At 47.5% G+C, this 22,147-nt stretch overlaps 1 protein-coding gene across 3 annotated transcripts; it reads left to right on the top strand.

Annotated features, from left to right (window-relative positions):
* The first annotated feature begins 31 nt into the window (after positions 1-31).
* micall1a (MICAL-like 1a) lies at positions 32-22,137 on the top strand. Of its 3 annotated transcripts, none has more exons than XM_067259554.1 (16): positions 32-1,063; positions 7,517-7,565; positions 9,141-9,282; positions 10,810-10,910; positions 13,055-13,215; positions 13,468-14,096; positions 14,218-14,278; positions 16,150-16,574; positions 17,067-17,422; positions 17,627-17,761; positions 18,113-18,239; positions 19,395-19,485; positions 19,703-19,776; positions 19,999-20,113; positions 20,244-20,290; positions 20,440-22,137. In XM_067259554.1, exons 1-16 carry the CDS (start codon positions 921-923, stop codon positions 20,565-20,567), a joined length of 2,784 nt encoding a protein of 927 aa, XP_067115655.1. In that variant the 5' UTR covers positions 32-920; the 3' UTR covers positions 20,568-22,137. The 3 variants fall into 3 exon arrangements, with proteins under 3 accessions (XP_067115655.1, XP_067115654.1, XP_067115656.1); XM_067259553.1 differs by having other exon boundaries at positions 17,025-17,422; XM_067259555.1 differs by lacking the exon at positions 7,517-7,565 and having other exon boundaries at positions 952-1,063; positions 17,025-17,422.
* The last annotated feature ends 10 nt before the right edge of the window (positions 22,138-22,147 follow it).

The raw sequence follows: 22,147 nt of genomic DNA, 5'->3' as shown, positions 1-22,147 counted from the left end.
CAACAACTTGACATTCAAAGGCAGGCAAACGGCCAATAAAGGCTTGGAAGGATAGGCGACTGCTCATATCACCATTAATTTACCATGGTAGATTTATCATCATGCATCCTGTAAATAGACAACTGCGTTATAGTTGGCTACATTTGTAGCTACTGCAGTTTGGCGGAATCAAGTGAGCATACGAGGAGGGGGAACGCACTTTGTTTTGGGTGGCTGCTCTGGCCGGTTGATGGGACAATATTGCAGCCAAGAAAAAGCCAAGGCGTTGACGATTCAAGTTTGGATGAACATCGCAACAGAAGAAGTTCAACTCTCTGTTTCAAGGAGGATACTGTGACATGAACTGAACCGTTGAACGTATACGGTCGATATAACCATCCAAGATTGAACCGAATGTTGAGGCAAAACATGGCTAGCTAGACTTGGCCAGCTGGCTAGAAGTAGCTAGCTAGCTAAATTAGCTAGCTACGATTGGGGGTTAGGCTATTGAGTTGAGAGTGTGCTAAATTTGGACTGTGGTTTCCAAGCTAATCCAGGTTGCGATATTGCTGAGGTACATTGGATTCTCCAATTTTTTGTTTCATTTGTTGTATTGGGTTCGTGACGATTAACTGAGTAATTTGGAGCACATTTCTTGTAAGGGTTAAGCAGTCAAGGTAAAGATGTTCGTGAGAGAGATGGCAAAGTTGGGCTGTTTGTTAGCAAGCCACCGACCTCAACCCTGACAAGCTAGTCAACCAGTTATGTCATTTTGGGTGTTGTCCTTACCACAAAAAAATATTGGTCTAATTTAAGTAGCATTAAGAATTTAAGTACTTTTCTTCATTCAGACACTGTCATCATTAGACTACACACGTGGGGGTTAGGGAAGTCAGTCACTGGGAAAGATAGGAAGGTTTCAAATTAGGCGATTTCCAAATATGGGTTCATTGAAAGCTCTTCAAGAATGGTGTCGGATACAATGCGAAAATTACAACGATGTGGAAATAAAGAACATGTCGACGTCTTTTCGAGATGGCTTGGCATTTTGTGCCATTATCCATCGATATAGACCGGATCTTATGTAAGTATGAAATTGTTTTCGTTTATTAGAATTTCTATTAATATAATAAGCGTAGACGTCAGTAAACGAAATGGAGTGAATGATTATGCTCAAATAAAACTCACTTAATCATTTGATTCCATGCATTTACAATGGATTCTTATTCTACGACCAGGCTTTACTTGACAACGCATCGCACTCATCACAGCCAGCAGTAAACTAACCCCAATACCACATTTTGGGAAAGCATTATTGCCGTTACAAAGTAACATGAAAGGGAACGATTACTTCATTTATGCCAGGACGTACGAGAACACACTTTGTTGGTCTCGCAAAGTGAACTGATCTCGCCTCAAGATAATTCCGCGAAATCGCAAACTACGATTTAACCTAAACAGAACAGCTATCAAAGATTACGTCGTTTGTGATCCAAACTTGGTCCCTTTTCTTTGAATTCCACTAAGGCTAAACAAGGGGGAATAACATGCAGTACGACCTAAATATAGAGGTGTGCATTGGAGTTTGTGCTATTGTATGTTTATTTTTATTCTCTATAATCAAACCACTGATGTGCCAATATAGATAAGTGACGTGAACACAGCTGAGTGCATTGTCACAGTGATCATCTAAATCCACAATCAATTTTGGTGCTTGGCCAATGATCTCTAGGTCCTTATTGAAGTTGTAAAACTAGACTAGAGAGTGGAGAAACAAATGTTCTGCCACTAATGTGGGGTGACAGGCCTGGCCCTGTCTGTAACAACACACCCCTGTGTACAGTACATTGCACTCTCTAACACGCACACACACCACAGTTCGGACATGTTCAGAGCAACTCACTGCATCAATGTGATCACAGTGATGGGTTTCACTGAGGCAGAAGAGGATGGATAACTCGACCCTGACATCGCAGGGTGAAAGGTGCATCGTCCGTGGTCCAATGGTTTTCGCTGCATACAGCAGCCTACGTTCGGTCATGAAAGATGGCCTGATCTCTCACACGGTGTTCGTATACATGCCACTGTAAGCAGAGTTGCATGCCATGCGGGAAATGTTGCCCTTAGTGGGTGTGGGACGGGCATGCGAGCCCAGTCTTGTGCATGAGGCAAAACCCCTCTCGTGCAGACAGTGCATGAGGGAAGCAGTCATCGTAGGCGCGGCTTTGCCATGTCTTCTGCATTCTGCACCAGGTTCAAGGGGAAGCTGCTCAGTTGTAGGGGACAAAGTGCAGGGACGAACACCAAGAGTGAGTGCACCTTCACCGTGTTAGCACACGTCGACAAATGTGAGAAAAGGAAGTGGAGCCGTACAAACGGCGGCTTCTTGCACTGCGCTGATGTACAGTGGGTATGAGGGCCAAATTGAAAGTGAGTGGAAAGAAACTTTAATTGTGTTTGTGTGTATGTGCTGGCTCTCCGGGAAGCTCAGCAGCCAGTACTTGGAGCCTGGCCAATCCGGGCCGGGCCCCCCTGTCCTGTCCTCAGTCTGATCCAGACAGACAGTCCGTCAGGCTAATCTGCGGCCAGGGCCTCCGCCTGTCATCCCGGATTTAGCTCTAATGCCGCACTAGTCCTCGGAAGGCAGCGCCACCGCTCTGCAACTCACCATGACATTACCGCAGCGCAGGCCTCGCTTGACAACGCTGGAGCTTACTAATGTCATTCAGGAGGATCGAGGCTGCAACAGTTCCACTTATTACTGAAGTGGGCCTTTGTCTAGAGGGTTCTCTGAAGGATGGGAGATACAGGCCACATGCTTGAGTCGCGCGGTTCTCGGGTTTATGTGGAGGTTTATTGTGCAGTCATGGCTGCCCACACAGAAAGGCCTGAATGTCAAACCGATGGGACCGTTAATCACTGCCGTGTCATCCTGTTTCGGATGCCATATGCCGAGGCCATGGGACGTGTCATCGAGTCCTTCCCGTTTCGTCTGTCGTTCTCTCCTTGTACACGTGACATTGGGGACCTGTGTTGCCTTCCTTCCCTGCCTCGCTCTCAGTTCCCTTTTCCACGCGTGCTCATTCACCTCCTCATGTCCGATTCTTTCAGAATCAGAATCAGAATCAGAAAGGGATTTATTCGCCATGAAAGTTTGCACAGACAAGGAATTTGCTTTGGCAGGAAGGTGCATACAATAAACATATACCTAAAATTTAAATATGTGGACTAACTATACTAAGGGTACATAAACTAGCAGTACTAAGTGGGATAAATATAAGTTGCCGTAAATTACAATATAAAAATACAAAAATACAAATATTACAAAAAATACAAATGTACAAGATACCATGTTGTGGTGCAGTGCAAAAGCAGTGTGTTTTAAGCAATAAGTCATTTGAGTCAGTGTGGTCCCTTGGCCTTGTTGAAGAGGCCAACAGCGGAAGGGAAGAAACTGTTTTTGTGGCGTGAGGTATTGGTCCTGATAGACCGCAGCCTTCTGCCGGAGGGGAGTGACTGAAACAGGGAGTGTCCAGGGTGGGAGGAGTCGGCCACAATCTTCCTCGCTCGCCTCAGGGTCCTCGAGGTGTGCAGGTCCTCGAGGGTAGGCAGATTGCAGCCAATCACCTTCTCAGCAATACGGATGATACGCTGCAGTCTGCTCTTGTCCTTGGCAGTGGCAGCAGCGTACCAGACGGTGATGGAGGAGGTGAGGATGGACTCAATGATGGCTGAGTAGAAGTGCACCATCATTGTCTTTGGCAGGTTGAACTTCTTCAGCTGCCGAAGGAAGTACATCCTCTGTTGTGCTTTCTTGATGAGGGAGCTGATGTTCTGTTCCCACTTGAGGTCCTGGGAGAGGATAGTGCCCAGGAAGCGGAAGGACTCCACAGTGTTGACTGGGGAGTCACACAGGGTGATGGGGGTGAGTGGGGCTGTGTTCCTCCTGAAGTCCACAACCATCTCCACTGTCTTAAGAGCATTGAGCTCTAAGTTGTTCTGGCTGCACCAGGTCACCAGGTTGGCCGCTTCCCACCTATAATCAGACTCGTCTCCACCAGAGATGAGCCCAATAAGGGTGGTGTCGTCCGCAAACTTCAGGAGTTTGACGGACGGATGACTGGAGGTGCAACTGTTGGTGTACAGGGAGAAGAGTAGAGGAGAAAGGACGCAGCCCTGAGGTGATCCGGTGCTGATGGACCGGGAGTCAGAGACTTGTGTTCCCAGCTTAACGCACTGCTTCCTGTCAGACAGGAAGTCTGTGATCCACCTGCAGGTGGAATCAGGCACGTTCAGCTGGGAGAGCTTGTCCTGAAGCAGGGCGGGGATGATGGTGTTGAAGGCAGAGCTGAAGTCCACAAACAGGATCCTGGCATAGGATGCTGGGGAGTCCAGGTGCTGTAGGGTGAAGTGGAGGGCCATGTTAACTGCATCGTCCACAGACCTGTTGGCTCTGTAGGCAAACTGCAGGGGGTCCAGTAGAGGGTCAGTGATGGATTTAAGGTGTGCCAGCACCAGGCGCTCGAAAGACTTCATTACCACAGAGGTCAGGGCGACGGGTCTGTAGTCATTATGTCCTGTTGGCCTTGGCTTTTTGGGCACAGGGATGATGGTGGAGGACTTGAGACAGGCTGGCACATGGCATGTCTCAAGGGAGGTGTTAAAGATGTGGGTAAACACCGGAGACAGCTGGTCAGCGCAGTGCTTGAGGGTGGCTGGAGAGACAGAGTCCGGCCCAGCTGCTTTGCGGGGGTTCTGCCTCTTGAAAAGTCTGTTAACTTCACCCTCCTGAATGGAGAGAGTCGTCACTGTAGAGGGGGGGAGGTGGGAGGCCTCCTGGGTGGGAAGGGGTAGTTCAAGACTGTCCAATTGTCTTTCAAATCTGCAGTAGAACTCATTCAGGTCGTTGGCCAGGCGGGAGTCGTTAGTGGAGTGGGGGGCTCTGGGCTTGTAGTTGGTAATTTGCCTGAGCCCTCTCCAGACAGAAGCAGAGTCGTTTGCAGAGAATTGGTGTTTTAGCCTCTCTGAGTACAGTCGTTTAGCCTCCCTCACCGCCTTGCTAAACCTGTTCTTTGACTCCTTGAAACTGTCTTTGTCCCCACTCCTAAACGCGGCCTCTTTCTCTGACCTCAACCTTCTGAGTTTAGCTGTAAACCAGGGTTTGTCGTTGTTGTAGCTTACCCTGGTGCGTGTTGGTATACAGCAGTCCTCACAGAAGCTGATGTATGATGTCACAGCCTCTGTGAGCTCATCCAGACTATTGGTAGCAGTCGTGAACATGTCCCAGTCAGTGCAGTCCAAGCACGCCCGCAGATCCTCCATAGCTTCACTGGTCCACTGTTTTGATGTCCTCACAGCAGGCTTACAGCGCTTTAGCTTCTGCCTGTATGCAGGAATCAGGTGGACCATGGCGTGGTCAGAGTGACCCAGTGCTGCTCGGGGGACCGCATGGTATGCTTTGCTGATTGTAGAGTAGCAGTGATCCAGGGTGTTTCCTTCTCTGGTAGGGCATTTGATGAATTGTCTATATTTTGGGAGTTCTTGAGTGAGATTGCCTTTGTTAAAGTCGCCTAGCACAATAACCAAGGAATCCGGATTTTCATGCTCCACACTCAGTATCTGGCTGGCGAGCACACGTTGAGCCTCGTTAACGCTAGCCTGCGGAGGCATGTAGACGCCAACCAGAATGAATGATGCAAACTCTCGTGGCGAGTAAAAAGATCTACAGTTAATAAAAAATGATTCCAGATCAGGAGAACAGTGCTGCAGAATCACTGTCACATCTTCACACCAGCCACTGTTAATGTAAAAACAAATACCACCGCCTTTCGTTTTGCCAGAGAGCACAGGGTTACGATCCGCTCTCAGCAGTTTGAAACCTGCTAGCTGTAGCGCAGAGTCTGGGATCAGTTCACTCAGCCATGTCTCCGTAAAGCACAAAACGGAAGATGAATGAAAGTCTCTGTTTTTCCACACCAGTAGCTGAAGTTCATCCAGTTTGTTGCTCAGTGAACGCACGTTGGAGAGAAATATCCCCGGTAACGCTGTGCGTGCCCCACGCCGACGGAGTCGCACCAGAGCACCGGCTCGTTTGCCTCTCCTACGGCGCTTCGCTGCTAGGACAAAGCCGAGGGTGGCTTTGACTATAATTCCCACTAATTCCGCCGCTGGAAGCAGAAAAGTGGGAAATAAATCCACAGGAGTTGTAGTCCTGATGTTTAGAAGTACTTCTCTAGTTAGAGAACCCCGGAAATCTTGGCAGAACACTGAATTAACAGACAAAACAAGACAAAAAAGGGCGCACCTAACGACCGAGGCAGCCATCGTCGGCGCCATCTTTTATCCATTCCTGTATGCTCCAACTCTATTCTGGTCACTGCATGGTTCTGCACGGTCCATGAGATGGAAGGTAGCACTAAGAAACCCCTGAGCACACCGTGCCAACTTCATGTTTCCATAAGCAGCCGGTCTTGTGGCTGCAGCAGCAACACCGCCAGTCAAGTCCAAAAAATCCCCTGTCAGGTCATTTGGTTGGTAGTTAGACACCAGACACACTGACCGTTGGCAGACCCTGCCCGCCCGCCCCGGCCCAGAATAAACACGTGTGCGAAAGTCGCAGAGTCACAGCAGATGAAGTTCATGCTGACGCCTTAGTCACAGTGTCGTGCGGCGCTGTCAAAGACACACCAGGGGGTCTAGCCTGTGAGGGTAGAAGCCGCGGCGAAGCGGGAGATTGCGCAACTACTTTTCAGTCACGGCAAGTTTTAGCCTCACCAGCTTTAGCGTCGGCGCTCGAGCAACCCGGAGCATTCCGTGAAGGTGGGAGCCCTCACTTAGAGGGAGCAGGGTGTTTGTGACGTAGTCCTCGGGTAAGCTAAGTGCATGTGTGGCCATGGGAGCCAGATTAAAAAGTACAGAACTGGCTTTGTGTTTCTGGGCAGTGGTTTTTAGGGTGGATTGGTTTCAGGGAACTCAACAGGGATAAAGCTCTCCTAGGCTGGGGTTATTTTGCCTCCCTCAGCATTTCCAGCACATGCGGCACGCATGCATGCATGCACATTCATCCCAAAAATGGCTTTGACATTTTCCATCTTTACTGCAGGATGTTTACTGGTGGGACTGCAGGTTTGGTTCCTTGCTCTGGGGCCCTTGTTAACACCCTGCGTAGTTATTATCAGCCCCATGCTGCCGTTCAGCCCAGCTTCGGTCCTTTCATCCCAGTGGGCTATCTTGTGAAACGCTGTTTACGTGTCTTCGGGGCCAGTTGAGTGGGATCATGTTGAAGTGGTTGAGTCTGGCCAGACACCAATAGTCTGTCATTCTGTGGAGCTCATCATGGTTTTCATCATCAAAGCACTGACCATTACAAATTGTCTTACCACGGCAAAACGCTTTGGCAAACCTCCACCACATTGCTGAGAATGTCTTGGACTGCCCATGTTTGCCTTTGTCGTTTTGAATGCAGTTATTCAAATTTTTTTGTGCTATCTGTATTGTTTTTTAATGTGTGTATCTGCTGTCTTTTCTGTTGTTTCAGAGACTTTAACTCCCTCTCCAAAGAGAATGTCTACGAAAACAACCGCCTGGTGAGTCAGAGCAACTCGGGTTGGAGAGCACTAACACTTAGGCGTCAGACTAACGCTGACTCCATGTTGTCAAATACTGTAATTAGGTGAAGTCTCGGTGGTTCCCCTTCCATTCTTAGTTAATGGTGTGTGAACTTGGTTACATGAGGTTCAAACGGAACTCTGGTCCTGGGGGCTTGTATCTTGTGAGAGTCGCAGGGTGTTATTTTAAAATGCACAGCTTAATTGACCTTTTCCTCACATGGGTGTGACAGTGTTGTCTGAAGTTAGTCAGCGAAGCGTTATGCGTTGGGTGTATGTGTGTGTTTGAGAGAGACGATAAGACTCTCGTAGGTGCCTGCACTGCAGAAAACCTGACTTTGACACGGAGGGAAAGAAGCAGTTGAAACTAAACAAAAAGGAATGAGCGCAACATGAAATTGAATGGTTTCATGTTGTGTGAACAAACTACACTAAAACAGTCATGGCATGGACAACAAAAAGTTTTCAACTCCATTGGTTGCTGGTATTTGACCCATTCTGTGCAATATCACAAGATGGGATGTTCACAAAATTGACATATCTCAGAGCAACTCTCAAAGGCACCCAGTTTTTTTTGGCAGCTCGGCTCGACTATTTACATTTCGACGAGCGTAGGAGCTTTCGGAGAGAGGCCAAAGCAGCTGGTGGTCCAAACCACCTCATCTGGCCGCTTTTCAACTTTCTCTCTAAACAGTGGGAGCGTTTCACTGCGCATGAGCTCATGCAAATCCTGAGGCGGACCACGTAGCATGCTAAGCTAGCACCGGGGCTGGCTGGGTTATTAACTTCACATCATGACCAGCAGATTTCAGTTCTGTTAATTGTTTCTCTCTAAAACCTTTTCTGTGAGTTCAAGGGTCTTACTTGTTCAAGTTTTTGGACTGGCTGGTAGTTGAATTACTGTGAGAACTGCTGTTTTGATTCAATGATAAATATCTGTTTACAACCCTTAATTGAAGAAGTAAGCCAACATTTCACGTCTAGATAGAATGAAGGCTTCATTGAGGATATATTTTAATCTGATAACAAGACTTTAGTCAACAATTAATAAACATGTACACTTCCCATAATCCTCTCCCCAAGCTGTTTCCTGATAAATAGAAAGCCTTTTTCCTGTCAGCAACACAATAACAAATCTCTGTCACTGGTAGCAACCATGTGGACTGTGGATTACAGTGTGTTGATTTACTTCCATCTGATTGTATCCTCAGTCTTTTGTAACAGAACCTGCTTGAGGCAAAACACAACTAATGCATCCATTTCCTTCGAGGAAATTGTAATTAGACAGATGGATATCCTCCGAGCTATGTCGTCAAGTTTCAACATTGGAAGCCGTTTTGACAAATATAGCTCTACGCTCGCTCATGTTTCGGAAGCGGGGACATTGAGTTTCCGCTGACGTGCCGACACGACACACTACTCACATTTGGACTGACACACAAGTGCACTCACACAGAGTACATCAATGCCCTGCCTATTTTCAAGTAGGTCCACTTTTTTTCCCACTCACTTGGTCTACTCATCTTGCTCTCTCATCCTCCGTCCTTCCTTCAGGCGTTCGAGGTGGCTGAGACGGAGCTGGGAATCCCAGCCCTGTTGGACCCGGAGGACATGGTGTCCATGAAAGTGCCCGACAGGCTGAGCATCATCACCTATGTCTCCCAGTACTACAACTTCTTCACCAACAAGTCCCACGGTGGGTGCCAACTCACCTAGGGTCTCGGTCTGGCTCTAGATCTGGGTCAGGGTCGAACTTGGATTACATGGTTTCGTTTTTCTAAGGACTGTCACTTTTTCGATGCAACGTAATCCCTATGTACAACTGTGCTTGTCCATTTTCTAAATTGGGCGTGGGCGAGTTTTACAGGTCTGTAAAGACGAGACTTTTGTGTCCGTCCAGATGTGTATATTGGAAACGGATGTTGCACAACTTCTTCACAGTAGCCTATCCGTATGTAGCTTAATAATTGGGAGCATCCCTCTCTCTGAAGACAGAGCAGTAAAAATACGCAATCATTTGAACCAGGTGATGACCTGTGTCATATTCACTCCCTACTCCCTAAGTGATCTGTCCTACTCCCCAAGTGATCTGTCCTACTCCCTAAGTGATCTGTCCTACTCCCCAAGTGATCTGTCCTACTCCCCAAGTGATCTGTCCTACTCCCCAAGTGATCTGCCATACTCCCCAAGTGATCTGTCCTACTCCCCAAGTGATCTGCCCTACTCAAGTGATCTGTCCTACTCCCTAAGTGATCTGCCCCACTCCCCTGACAGGTAAAACCATACTGGATCCATACGGATCACAATCCGACAGTCAGAGAGATCGTTGCATATGTCGCCTCATTGCTAATATGGCCTGTCAAATGTCCCTTAAATGTTCTGAAGGACATTGTGGTAATGCCTCAGGGGTTAGTTTAAATATACAGAATACCTGCACGGTCTCATATCTGTATCACTTCCTCTGTTTGGTGAAGCATTGTGTACTGATGAGGAAAGTGTTTTGTCCGTCTCTTCATAAACGGAGTGACTAAGTTCAGTTGAGTTCTGGATTTTAATAAGTATTTATCAATCTGCAGATTGGGAGAGAAAACCAGTCTTCTGACCATAAATGACAACACAACACCAAGCTTAGGTCTCAACCAGGTCTCTCTCAGCTCCGAAAGCCGAAGGACCATCTTTAATAGGGCACAAGAATGTAAACATAGATTGTGACAGTCAGGCAGGAATGACGTTACAACAGTCTCAGAGAAAGAGATTCACTGCTCCCAACACATGACAACTCTCACACTAGAGAGTTCATAGTTGGAGCTCTCCTTGTAGTCATGACAAGGACCGTTTAGCCAGTACTTTCTCCTGACCCCAAACATCTATTAACCTGACACATAGACACAATATACTGTTATTAATAGCAAGCTTACATGATAAACGTACTAACTAGTATCCAATGACTAGTTCTATTGATTAGTGATTAATGTAAGCATACAGGAAATCTCAATTTCTTCCACAGTACGTATTTGGGGCCAGACTAACTCAAGGCAGTCTGAGCTTTGAGTGTGTGAACTATAAACTGACTTTATATAACTATAAACAGGCTTTATATAAGACCCATGTGCCATTTATAGCCGCATGTAAAAGCTTGCTTTCTATCATGTCACAAATATAACAGAAATTGACTGAACTATTTATTTTGTTTTCTATTTCTATCCCTATTTCATTTGTGTAGCCAACCCCCCCAGCATGAAGAGGCCAAGTGGTACAGGCCACATTGAGCCAGCCCAAAAGAAGCCCACGGCCCCCCTGGAGGACAAAATGGTAGAGTCTGAGGTAAGAAACCGGTAGCAGAAACACATAAGGAGCATTCAGGAATCGCAACATGCAGTTCATGCGTACTTCTAAAAGCTGCGGAGCAAAGACGCAACATAGCCAAACATGCATCGTGAATTGTATATTTACATGACAAAACAGGTTATTTATTAGAATGAAACACAGTAAGGAAAATGAAATGATGTTAGCCCCATTGCCAATAAACTAAATCACACATTGTACCTATGCTAGATACAGGATACGTTAGCATTGCTAATAACTGTTAGCGACAAAATCATACTTACAGCTTGCAGTTGTGATAAGCATACGGTCGGATGTGTATGAAGATTTTAGGGCGTGACAAAGGTACAGACCAGAGCCAAAAAAGGTGGAGCCACCGAACTGACAACAATTCGGTGGCTTTTTGGAAACCAACCGTTTTACAGCGGCAGTTTCAAATTGTGAGATTTGCATAGGAAAGAGGTGTCAATGGGACTTGAAGTTCACTGTATGTCAATTTTACCCACCGAACTGTCGTTATTCAACTATGAAAAGGTAAACTCGGTTTTGCAATCAATGACCCCTTTAAGTTAAGAGTTGGTAAATAACTGGGATTGGATCTAGACAGACACTCAAGAAAAGTGACTTTGAATTAGAAAATGAGCGGAATTGGTATGGGTGCAGGAATAGTCGTGAGTAGGGCGGAAAACTACAAAACGTTTTTTATTTGAGATAAAAACGTGACTTGTATATTTAATTATTTTATTTGTTTGAAACAAGTGCTGTTGTATTGTCTTATTGCCAGTGTATTTGGAAGCACATGACTGCATGAGCAAGCTCTTTCTATAGAACTCCTAATATCTACAATCATGTTGAATTTGATTTTAAGGCATGTTTCTGTTACTGCATGTGGTGACGGGTCTTAGAGTGGGGGAACCAGTTTACTTGACCTGTGTACCTGACAATCTTCGGCCCACAACTTTGCTGCAATTGGTCAGATTGGAGCAAAACTAAATTATAGCAATTGCTGAGAATTGGAAGACCCTGTCAAAGTTGATATCGAAAACATTTTTGCAGTTTAAATGTGAATTGTTAATACTCATCTCTCCTCCGCAATTCTTCATGAAATTCCATGTTTCACAATGTTAAAACAGTCTTTCCAAAGCAGAACATTAAAAGAAAATGTGCTTCTGCACACTTACATTCTAAATCAAATGTTTAAATGAAAAATGGGCCCCCTCCAACATGACACATTTAGCTCTAGATAATTGAGGCTCTCCTGTGTTGTGTACACATGACAGCACTTTACATTCTTAAGGTGCACAGCTCAAGTAAATAAGCATTTCCAAACTCTATGGGAGATCTGTCGGTACACAGGGGACAAGTCTATAAAGATAGCCTCTGTATCCTGTGTCTCTCTCTCTCTCCCCTTTTCGCTCGCATGCTCTCTACAACTCTCTCCTCCCGTCCCCCACGTATCGTCTTCCTCTTCCTCCCATCACGTTAGCCGGAAGTTCACTCCTCTCCCTCATCCTCCTCTTCTTCCTCGCCTCTGATCTCCCCTCCTCTCTCCTGTCCAGGGCCTAGGCAATAGGACAGGGAGGGGGGGGGGGTCGGTTTGAGTGGGTGGTGTTAAGGGGCAGGGGTCCAAAACGCAACTATTTATATGACCAAACACACCTTTTTCTACTTCTTTACCGTGTGTGTGCCAAGTTTGGGGAATCCCTTGTTGCTAACCATTTCTACAGTTCGCCCCCTAACCCCCCCCAAAAAAAATCATTGAGAGATTTTACTTACTGCTTATCTTTACTACCACGGCCTACTCGATTTGAAATGAACACAATCTTAATTTTCCTCTCTACACTCTTAATTGTTCTTTTTTTTTTCTACACCAATAAAACTATGAAACGAAATGCAATAACAAAGACTGGATCAGAGAGAGATGATCTGGTGATGATGATGATGATGAAGCGCAGACTGGGTTAGACTAGGCAGCCTGAGCCCAATGAATCCTCGACGATCCTTTCTTTCCTGACTTCCGTGTTTGATCTCCCCAAACCCTTCCCCCCTCCTCTCCATCCCCATCCTCCCCCCGCCCTTATCCTCTCCATCTCCCCTCGCCACCACCACCCACCCACACCACCACGCAAACCCACGCCCGCTAGCCAAACCCAGAACCCGGGCAGAAGGTGGCGGGAGAGGAGGCCGGGGCGGCGGAGGCCCAGCGCGTCACGCTCAGCAGCACCTGCGCCGCGTGCCGCAAGCACGTCCACCTGGTGCAGAGATTCCTGGTCGACGGCAGGCTCTACCACCGCAACTGTTTCAGGTGACCCCCCACCGCCGTGCCCCGTCATCCGGCCAGCGAGCCGTGCGTCATGGCAAAGGAACTGGTCACTGCATGTCCTTAATTTCCAAAAAGAAAACCACTGTCAGCTTTGACTTGAATTTGTGTTGTATCAAGTAGAGGGGAGTCTATTGCTCGATGCACTGTAGTTACTGCAGTTACTATAATCCGTTTGACTTTTATTTCTGTCTGCCCCCTCTCCCTTTTTCTCTCTCTCTCTGTTCTCTCCCTCAGGTGTAGGGAATGTAGCAGCACCCTACTTCCTGGCTCCTACAAATCAGGAAATGAGTCAGGATCTCTGGTCTGCACGCATCACTTTGGCAGGGCGGTCTTGACCAATCAGAACGGCCGACCGGACCTCAGCAAGAAGCCGGTGGTGGTCGAGTCGGCCCGGGTTGGTCCACGCACTCCACCTCAAACTCCACCCTCCGAGAGAGACCAGATAAAGGTTCCTCCGCATGAAGATGTCTCCAAAGACCACTCCACACCAGCCGATGACTCCACCACACTGTCTCCTCCTCCTCCAACTGTCCTCACAAACTCAAAGGAGAGCGAGGGGAGCGGAGAAAGCGAGGCCGCCCCTCCGCCCTCCTCTCTGCCCTCCTCTCCGCCCTCCTCTCCGCCCTCCTCTCCTCCCAATCCTTTCGACGAGAGCGACGAAGAAGAAGGAACGGGGAAGGAGGAGTCTCAAACACCGGCCAACGAAACAGCCAATGGCAGCCTCCCGGCATCGCCCGTTAGTCATGTGGGAGGGGCCGGTCGGCCAGTGCCCGCCCCTCGACGTGTTTCGGAGGTGGCCCCCCCTCCTCGGCCAGCCCCCAGGGTCCTCCCACCGCGGGTGATGGACAGCCTGGCAGTCAACGGTAAACAGCCGAGCAAATGATTGACAGCCGAGATGACCAATGCCTGTTGAATGGAGCCTACTTCCAACTTTTCCTTATCCTCACCTTTTGTGTATTTTCTTTTCTTGTTTTTGATTGACAGGTGAACACAGGAGATCTGTCCCGGCTCCCAGACCTCGCGACAGATCCCACTCCCCTGGACGGTAAGTCATCTGTATTCAGAGTCTAGCAGGGCCACAGCTGTCAGGGCCTACGGTGGGGAGCTGAAAGTCTCTGGATAGTAGAATTACAGTTAGGTCCATAAGTATTTGGACATTGACACAATTTTCATCATTTTGGCTCTGTATACCACCACAATGGATTTGAAATGAAACAATCAAGATGTGCTTTAAGTGCAGACTTTCAGCTTTAATTTCAGGGTATTTACATCCAAATCAGGTGAACGGTGTAGGAATTACAATACATTTTATATGTGGCCCCCCCCTTTTTAAGGGACCAAAAGTAATTGGACAATTGGCTGCTCAGCCGTTCCATGGCCAGGTGTATGTTATTCCCTCATAAAGGGAGTTCGTTATTTCATTGACAAGGAGCAGATAAAAGGTCTAGAGTTCATTTCAAGTATGGTATTTGTGTTTGGAATCTGTTGCTGTCAACTCTCAATATGAAGTCCAAAGAGCTCTCACCATCAGTGAAGCAAGCCATCGTTAGGCTGAAAAATCAAACAAACCTATCAGAGAGATAGCAAAAACATTAGGTGTGGCCAAATCAACTGTTTGGTACATTCTTAAAAAGAAAGATCGCACTGGTGAGCTCAGCAACACCAAAAGACCCGGAAGACTTCACCAGAGTAAATACAGAGGGTTCACCACAAGATGTAAACCATTGGTGAGTCTCAAAAACAGGAAGACCAGATTAGAGTTTGCCAAAAAACATCTAAAAGAGCCTGTACAGTTCTGGAACAACATCCTATGGACAGATGAGACCAAGATCAACTTGTACCAGAATGATGGGAAGAGAAGAGTATGGAGAAGGGAAGGAACTGCTCATGATCCAAAGCATACCACCTCATCAGTGAAGCATGGTGGAGGTAGTGTTATGGCGTGGGCATGTATGGCTGCCAATGGAACTGGTTCCCTTGTATTTATCGATGATGTGACTGCTGACAAAAGCAGTAGGATGAATTCTGAAGTGTTTCGGGCAATATTATCTGCTCAGATTAAGCCAAATGCTTCAGAACTCATAGGACGGCGCTTCACAGTGCAGATGGACAATGACCCGAAGCATACTGCGAAAGCAACCAAAGAGTTTTTTAAGGCAAAGAAGTGGAATGTTCTGCAATGGCCAAGTCAATCACCTGACCTAAATCCAATTGAGCATGCATTTCACTTGCTAAAGACAAAACTGAAGGGAAAATGCCCCAAGAACAAGCAGGAACTGAAGACAGTTGCAGTAGAGGCCTGGCAGAGCATCACCAGGGACGAAACCCAGCGTCTGGTGATGTCTATGGGTTCCAGACTTCAGGCTGTCATTGACTGCAAAGGATTTGCAACCAAGTATTAAAAGTGACAATTAGATTTATGATTATGTTAGTTTGTCCAATTTTTGGTCCCTTAAAAAGGGGGGGGCCACATATAAAATGTGTTGTAATTTCTACACCGTTCACCTGATTTGGATGTAAATACCCTGAAATTAAAGCTGAAAGTCTGCACTTAAAGCACATCTTGATTGTTTCATTTCAAATCCATTGTGGTGGTATACAGAGCCAAAATGATGAAAATTGTGTCAATGTCCAAATACTTATGGACCTAACTGTATATAGGTTTCTGGATAGTAGAATTCTCTGGATTGTGGAGAACGCATTGCCCCCCCCCCCCCCCCGGCCTCGTTGGTTAGCTGCTTGGGTCATTCCATCCATCTGTGAAGCAGCAGGATTGTTTGTGTGTGTTCTTCATGTGGGTTGTCAGTGTGTGTGTGTGTGTGTGTGTGTGTGTTTGTTTCTGTAAACTCATCTGTCTGCGTTGTTGTCGTCTCTCCTCCGTCTCTCTGTCCCCCCCCCCCCCTCACTCTACCCCAGCTCTAGTCTTTCCAACGACACCCCCAAACCTAAAGACCCACCCTGGTTAGCCCTCGTCCAATCTGAACCCAAGAAGAAGCCGGCCCCGCCCCCTCCCCCGGGTACAGCCACGCCCCCACACCAAGGCTCTCTCTCCTCTCTCAAAGGGGCGGGCTCCAGGCCGGCCACGCCCCCGGTGCCCGCCAACCCCTTCGAGGATGACGAGGAGGAGGGTCTGGAAGGGGAGGAAGAGGCGGGGGGAGGGGTGGTGCCACCCACCATTGCGGCGATCCACCCGTGGTACAGCATCACGCAGGGGGCGGAGACAACGGGGGAGGACACGCCCCCTAGCGGAGGTAGCTCCTCCCGCTCAGCCAGTCCCGGGGGGTCCAGGGTTAGGAAGGGCCCAGCGCCACGACCCCCTCAGCCCCCTAACTCAAACACAGGTCAGTGGACGGAACTTGAACTCCTAGTGCCGGTGTTACCAATTATTATTATTATTATTATAAATAAATATTATCATCAATATAAAGGCCCTTGAAAGTGAAACCGGTTGAGCATATCTCATGGAAACTCACTAGTACTGAACTGATTGAAACGTTTGACTAAACACCGTACAGAGAACGTTAGATTGTTTGGATTGGATCTGAAAAAGCAGCTGTTAATATTTCATATTCAGTCCATCAACTGTGGAAAACCACTTCAGGCATGATGTGTGCGATTGTTAATATGTAATGTGTGAAACAGTGTTTTGTGTTGGATGTTCATTGTGTTATTTTTTTGTTGTCTTTTTCTCCATTTTCTACCCATATCCAACTCCTTCTCAATTTCCTTTTCAAAATTCTACTCTTATCAATTTCTGTTTTGCCCGCACTTCGCCCTGTCCTCTCCCCCAGCTCTTTCTCACTCTCAGCCCTCCTCTTCCTCCCCCTCCCCAGCTATTAGCGTCGAGAGCTTATCCTCTGCCTCCGACCACAGCTCCTCCCACCCTCCCCTGAAGGGTGGGGTCAGGGCCGGCGAGGACCACCCCTTCACCAAGAGTGTCTCTGAGCCCTCCATCTCCGGGCCCTGTGACTCCGCCCCTCCCGCCTCCGCCTCCTCTTCCGAACGCCTGGCCCCGCACCTCTCCACCCCTCCCTCCCTTCCAGCCAACACCAGCTCGGCCCCCGCCACCCCGCAAACCAATCGGAGCGCAGGGGCCAGAGCAGCCAGGCCGCCGCCCCCGAGGCCCCCCGGCACGGCCAGTCCCCTGGCTGCATCAGGGAGTCCCGCGGTCCCGCCCCCTCGTAGCAAGGTACGGAACAGCTATAGTTTCCCTACACGGGAATATTCCTAAAACACCGCCATAGTAGCTTGATACCTTGATACCTCACCATAGATGATCATCTTGAGCCATCATTACGAACATTTCCATATGACTGTCATCCACATGGTATCGATTTAGGACATTTTGCTTGACTCATTCTGCCCCCCCCCCCACACACCCCTTCCCCCACAGCGACCCTGCAAGGAGAACCCCTTCAACAGGAAGGCCTCCCCCTCAGCATCCACCCCGAAAAGCAGGCCCCCCCGAGGGCCACGGCCGGCCAGACCCCCCGCCCCCGGACACGGCTTCCCCCTCATCAAACGCAAGGTGGGGCCCCACAGCTAAACCCCCCTCCTACTGGTGGCGTCGTCTGTGGCCTTAGCAGAGCTACGGTGAACCATAACAAATGTTGGAGTCCTATTGAGGACATTCATCTCAAATGTCCTGGAATTTACAGCGAAAACACTCTCCAGGTGTATTCATGAATTCCATTTAGGAGACGCTTTTATCCAAAGCGACTTACAACATGGGGAGGGGGGTTTGAACCTTCGACCTCTTGATTTGCAGCCAAGTGCCACTGAGCTATACCCTATAAGGGGATTTCTTCGGGAGGGAACTGCATCTAAATAACTGTGCTGTCCAACCGTGTGTGTGTGTGTGTGTGTCTTCCCACCCCAGGTGCAGTCAGACCAGTACATCAAAGTGGAGGACATCCATGGAGAGATGGGGGAGCTGGAGAAGCAGCTGGATGAGCTGGAGCAGAGAGGAGTCGAGCTGGAGAGCAAGCTCCGAGACAACCCCAACGGTGAGGGGACACACACTCCCTGACACACACACACACTCCCTGACACACACTGTCAGAAATATTCATCTTTACCAAGCATTGCACAGTCAGTCGGTGAGAAAAGAAAGCTCTATTGCTTGCGGCCGGCCCACAAGAAGACAAAAAACATCACACGCCATCGTGATACAAAGTTTGTCCGCTAGCATGTTGTGCTAGCAACCTATTTAAACAGAAACCAGTCTTCAGTCATTAGCTAAAACAAAGGCATGCAAATGTCCCATGGCTCTTCTTTCATTGGCTCCCTTGCATAGACCTGGCGCGCATATTTGCGTGCGTGTTTGCGTGCGTGCGTCCCTTGCAATGGACATTTACAACATCAACCCTACCACCACTAGGTGACAAGCTAATGGTCACCAGACCTCAGTCTTCCTTCTAGCTCTGTCAAACAGTATCTCCTTTAAACAAACAAACAACCCCTGACTCTTCTTAGTCCTCAGCCCCAAGATAAGGGTCTTGTATGTTTACCCTGAGTTCAGATTTGGGGGTAGGCCTCTCTTTGCACACAAGGAATGCTGAACACGGTATCATTCTTATACAGGATAAAGAGTTACGTCTAACTTTTCTAACACACACACACACACTCCCTCACTCTCACACACACCCGCTTGCTCCATAATACACACACACGCCTGCTCGCTCCCTAACACACACACATAAATACATTCAGACCCCCACCCAAGCTCTCTACACACACCGCATTCTATATCATGAAACATAGTGGTGCTCCAGGGCTGTGGTTCTATTGTTTTGTCTAGAACAGTGGTCTTCAACCCTGGTCCTCAGGACCCACTGTCCTGCATGTTCCAGATCAGGAGTGTTCAACCCTGGTCCCCGGGGTCCACTGTCCTGCATGTTTAAGATGTTTCCCTGCTCCAGCACACCTGATTCAAATGAATGGGTCGTTAACAGGCTTCTGCTGAGCTTCAGAATGACCCATTAATTAGAATCAGCTGTGCTGGAGCAGGGAAACATCTTAACCATGCAGGACAGGGGGTCCCTGAGGACCAGGGTTGGAAGACCACTGTTCTACAAGATACTGGCCCTGGCTGCAGACACCCTCTTAATGAATGTCCTGTGAGTCCGGTTCCTCACGGCACTCTCCCTGTCTGTCTGCAGACGAGGAGGAGGAACACCTGCTGGTCGACTGGTTCACCCTCATCCACGACAAACACCTGCTTGTGAGGAGGGAGGCCGAGCTGGTCTACACGTACGTGTTTGTGTGTACACGTGTGGGTGTGTGAACATGTGTGTTTGTGCGTGTGCATGTGTGTGACAGTATAACCATGTCTGGAGCGTAGTATAGTAAAGCAGTTTGTGTGTGTGTGTGCTGCTTTATGTGTTTGTACCCTGTGAATGTGCGTGTCAAAATATAATACATTCTGTGGTAAAGGTGGGTGTAATAATGTGTGTCTCTCTCTCTACAGGGACAAGCAGCAGAACCTGGAGGAGAGACAAGCAGATGTGGAGTATGAGCTCAGGTGTCTCCTGAACAAGCCAGGTGTGTGTACACGCAGGACCTCACTTCCTCTCGCCCCAGGAGCCCTCGTTCCAAACCAAAAAGACATACTAAAGCTGCAAAGTATACTAGGGGTTGGTTCGGGCCAGGGGAATAGGCTACCAAGGGAAAATGGAACCAGCCGGAAAACGGATATCGCTCTGCACTTTCTCATTCATTCACACCCTCCATCCTTATCTTCTTGTTCATCCATCCATCCCACAGAGAAGGACTGGAGCGAGGAGGACAAGGGGCGGGAGCAGGAGCTGATGGGCGAGCTAGTCACCATCATCGAACAACGGAACCAAATCATCAACAACATGGATCAGGACAGGCAGAGGTAATCAACTACCGTCCGTTGACGTTGTATGCATGGACAGTGCTGGACAGTGTGGCCCAGGCTGTAATAATGGATAGCCGACAATCAGGCCCTTAAGCTAACGGTAATTGTAATCACGCGTTTTAAACAGGGAAGAGGAAGAGGATAAACTTCTGGCGGCCATGTTGAAGAAAAAAGGTAGGGGAGGACCTAAGCACTCTTTTCTCTCTTTCTGTGAGATCTTTGTGTGTCTCTCTCTTTGTACACTCTCACTAATGAATCCAATGATTTACTCAGTTCCGTTTAGCCTCATGTTAGCTTGTTCTAACTCCCCTCCTCCTTCCCAGACTTCCAGAAGGATCCGGAAGTAGAGCAGAAGAAGAAAGGGGGGAAGTTTAAACCCATGAAGGTCCTCAAGAGGCTGAGTCACAAGGGGGAGCCCGGCAAGGGCCCCAGCCCCCGCAAGGAGAACTGAAAGAGAGATGACTTAACGAAGAAAGGAGTACGGATAGGTATAGGAAAGGAAGAGGGTGCCTTGCCCCCACCAAACCAACCTTCCCACCCCCCGAGCAAGGACATGTATCTTTGTCACAAAAAAAAGAGAGACAGATGAAGATAGGAAAAAAAAAAAAAGATATTGAAACACTGAACTCCAGAACTAACTCCAGCTTTACTCGTACAAGGCTTTATCAAAGACTCGCGCAACCTTCAACCTGGGCAAGTCGCTCCCATCAAATCCGACGCTCTTCCCACAACCAACCCGCAGTAGCCTCTCCAGTGTGTTTCTGTTCATATCAATTTTTTAAGTTGCCTTCTGGCTTTGGACACGAAAACAAATAGGGTGAGCAGGACAAGTGGTTGAGAGCTCCCTCGGAAAAAGCAGTGAGCCGAGCATGAAACGTCTTAACGCCCCTGTAAATCATTTTTACATTGCACCTTTCCTCCCTTAGGCCTTGTCTTTTTAACAGAAGATTTCAACTCTGGCTAGATGTTTTTTTTTGTGTCTTATCGTTTCATAATATGCTTATGAACACTCCCTGAATGTCTAAACGGTATGGATGGAAAGTAGATGGATTTTAAGTTATATTGATGAGCGCTGCATCGGGTTTAATCTTATAATGCAGATGTTTCTTTCTCTTTTTTTCTTCTTCAAGGATATTTTGGTTGTATGTTTTAAGGGTCCTGATTAGTCAGGGCAAAAGCTGACCTGAATGTTTATGGTGGATGAGGGATATTTTAAAGCCCATGTTCATTACAGTGATACTACGATCTGCAATATGTTACAGACGAGTTACAGTAACGTTGTAACTGTGCTGTAGTAACGTAACTGAAATGTATATATCATGTCTGACAATTTCATGGGTTGGAGAATCATGGTTATATAGTTGGTCTGGATAGGAAGACAGATTTATGTATTAAAGATTAGAAAAGAGCGTACTTAAATACAGTACTAGATGTATTAAATTTATTTCGCTTCCATTCTAAATGTTAATTTTAGAGCGTTAGAGGCTATAAAATGCAATAAGGAAACGTTGAAAACCTAGAATTGAACTACACTGTAGCTAGCCATTATCCAAAACACCATAGAAACAGTTAAAACTGTTAGGGGGAGATGCTGCAAAATATGCAATCTTTTAATTTATATTTGACAATGCCTTTCCGTGTTTTGTCTGTCGGACTTTCATTGTGTTTGCCTTAAAAGTTGGAATCAAACTTTAAAAGTTGATACGCTGAGATTCCTTGTTCCTGAGTGCCATGTCGTTATTTAATTGTATTTGAGGAGCCGTCTGTCCTAAGTTGTGTATGTTCGTGACTGTCGTTGGGTATGATCTGGTCGTCTTCCTCTGTCTCTGTACTAACTTGCTCTCAGTTTTGTTTGTTTGTCCGTGTCACCATTTCTGTGTTAGTGTCATGTTACTTCCTGTGGGTTTGTGCCTGACTTCCTGTTCAAACCAAGGGCTTCTGAAGAGCTACAGCAATAATGTTAAATATTCAAACATGATTGCTTAGAAATATGGGAGACGAGAGAAATAAAACATTAATGCAACTAATGAA

This window comes from Osmerus mordax, chromosome 21 (assembly GCF_038355195.1).
Source record: "Osmerus mordax isolate fOsmMor3 chromosome 21, fOsmMor3.pri, whole genome shotgun sequence".
Lineage (NCBI taxonomy): Eukaryota > Metazoa > Chordata > Actinopteri > Osmeriformes > Osmeridae > Osmerus > Osmerus mordax.
The sequence above is the reverse complement of the archived record's forward strand: the minus strand, read 5'-3'. Positions and strand labels throughout refer to the sequence as shown.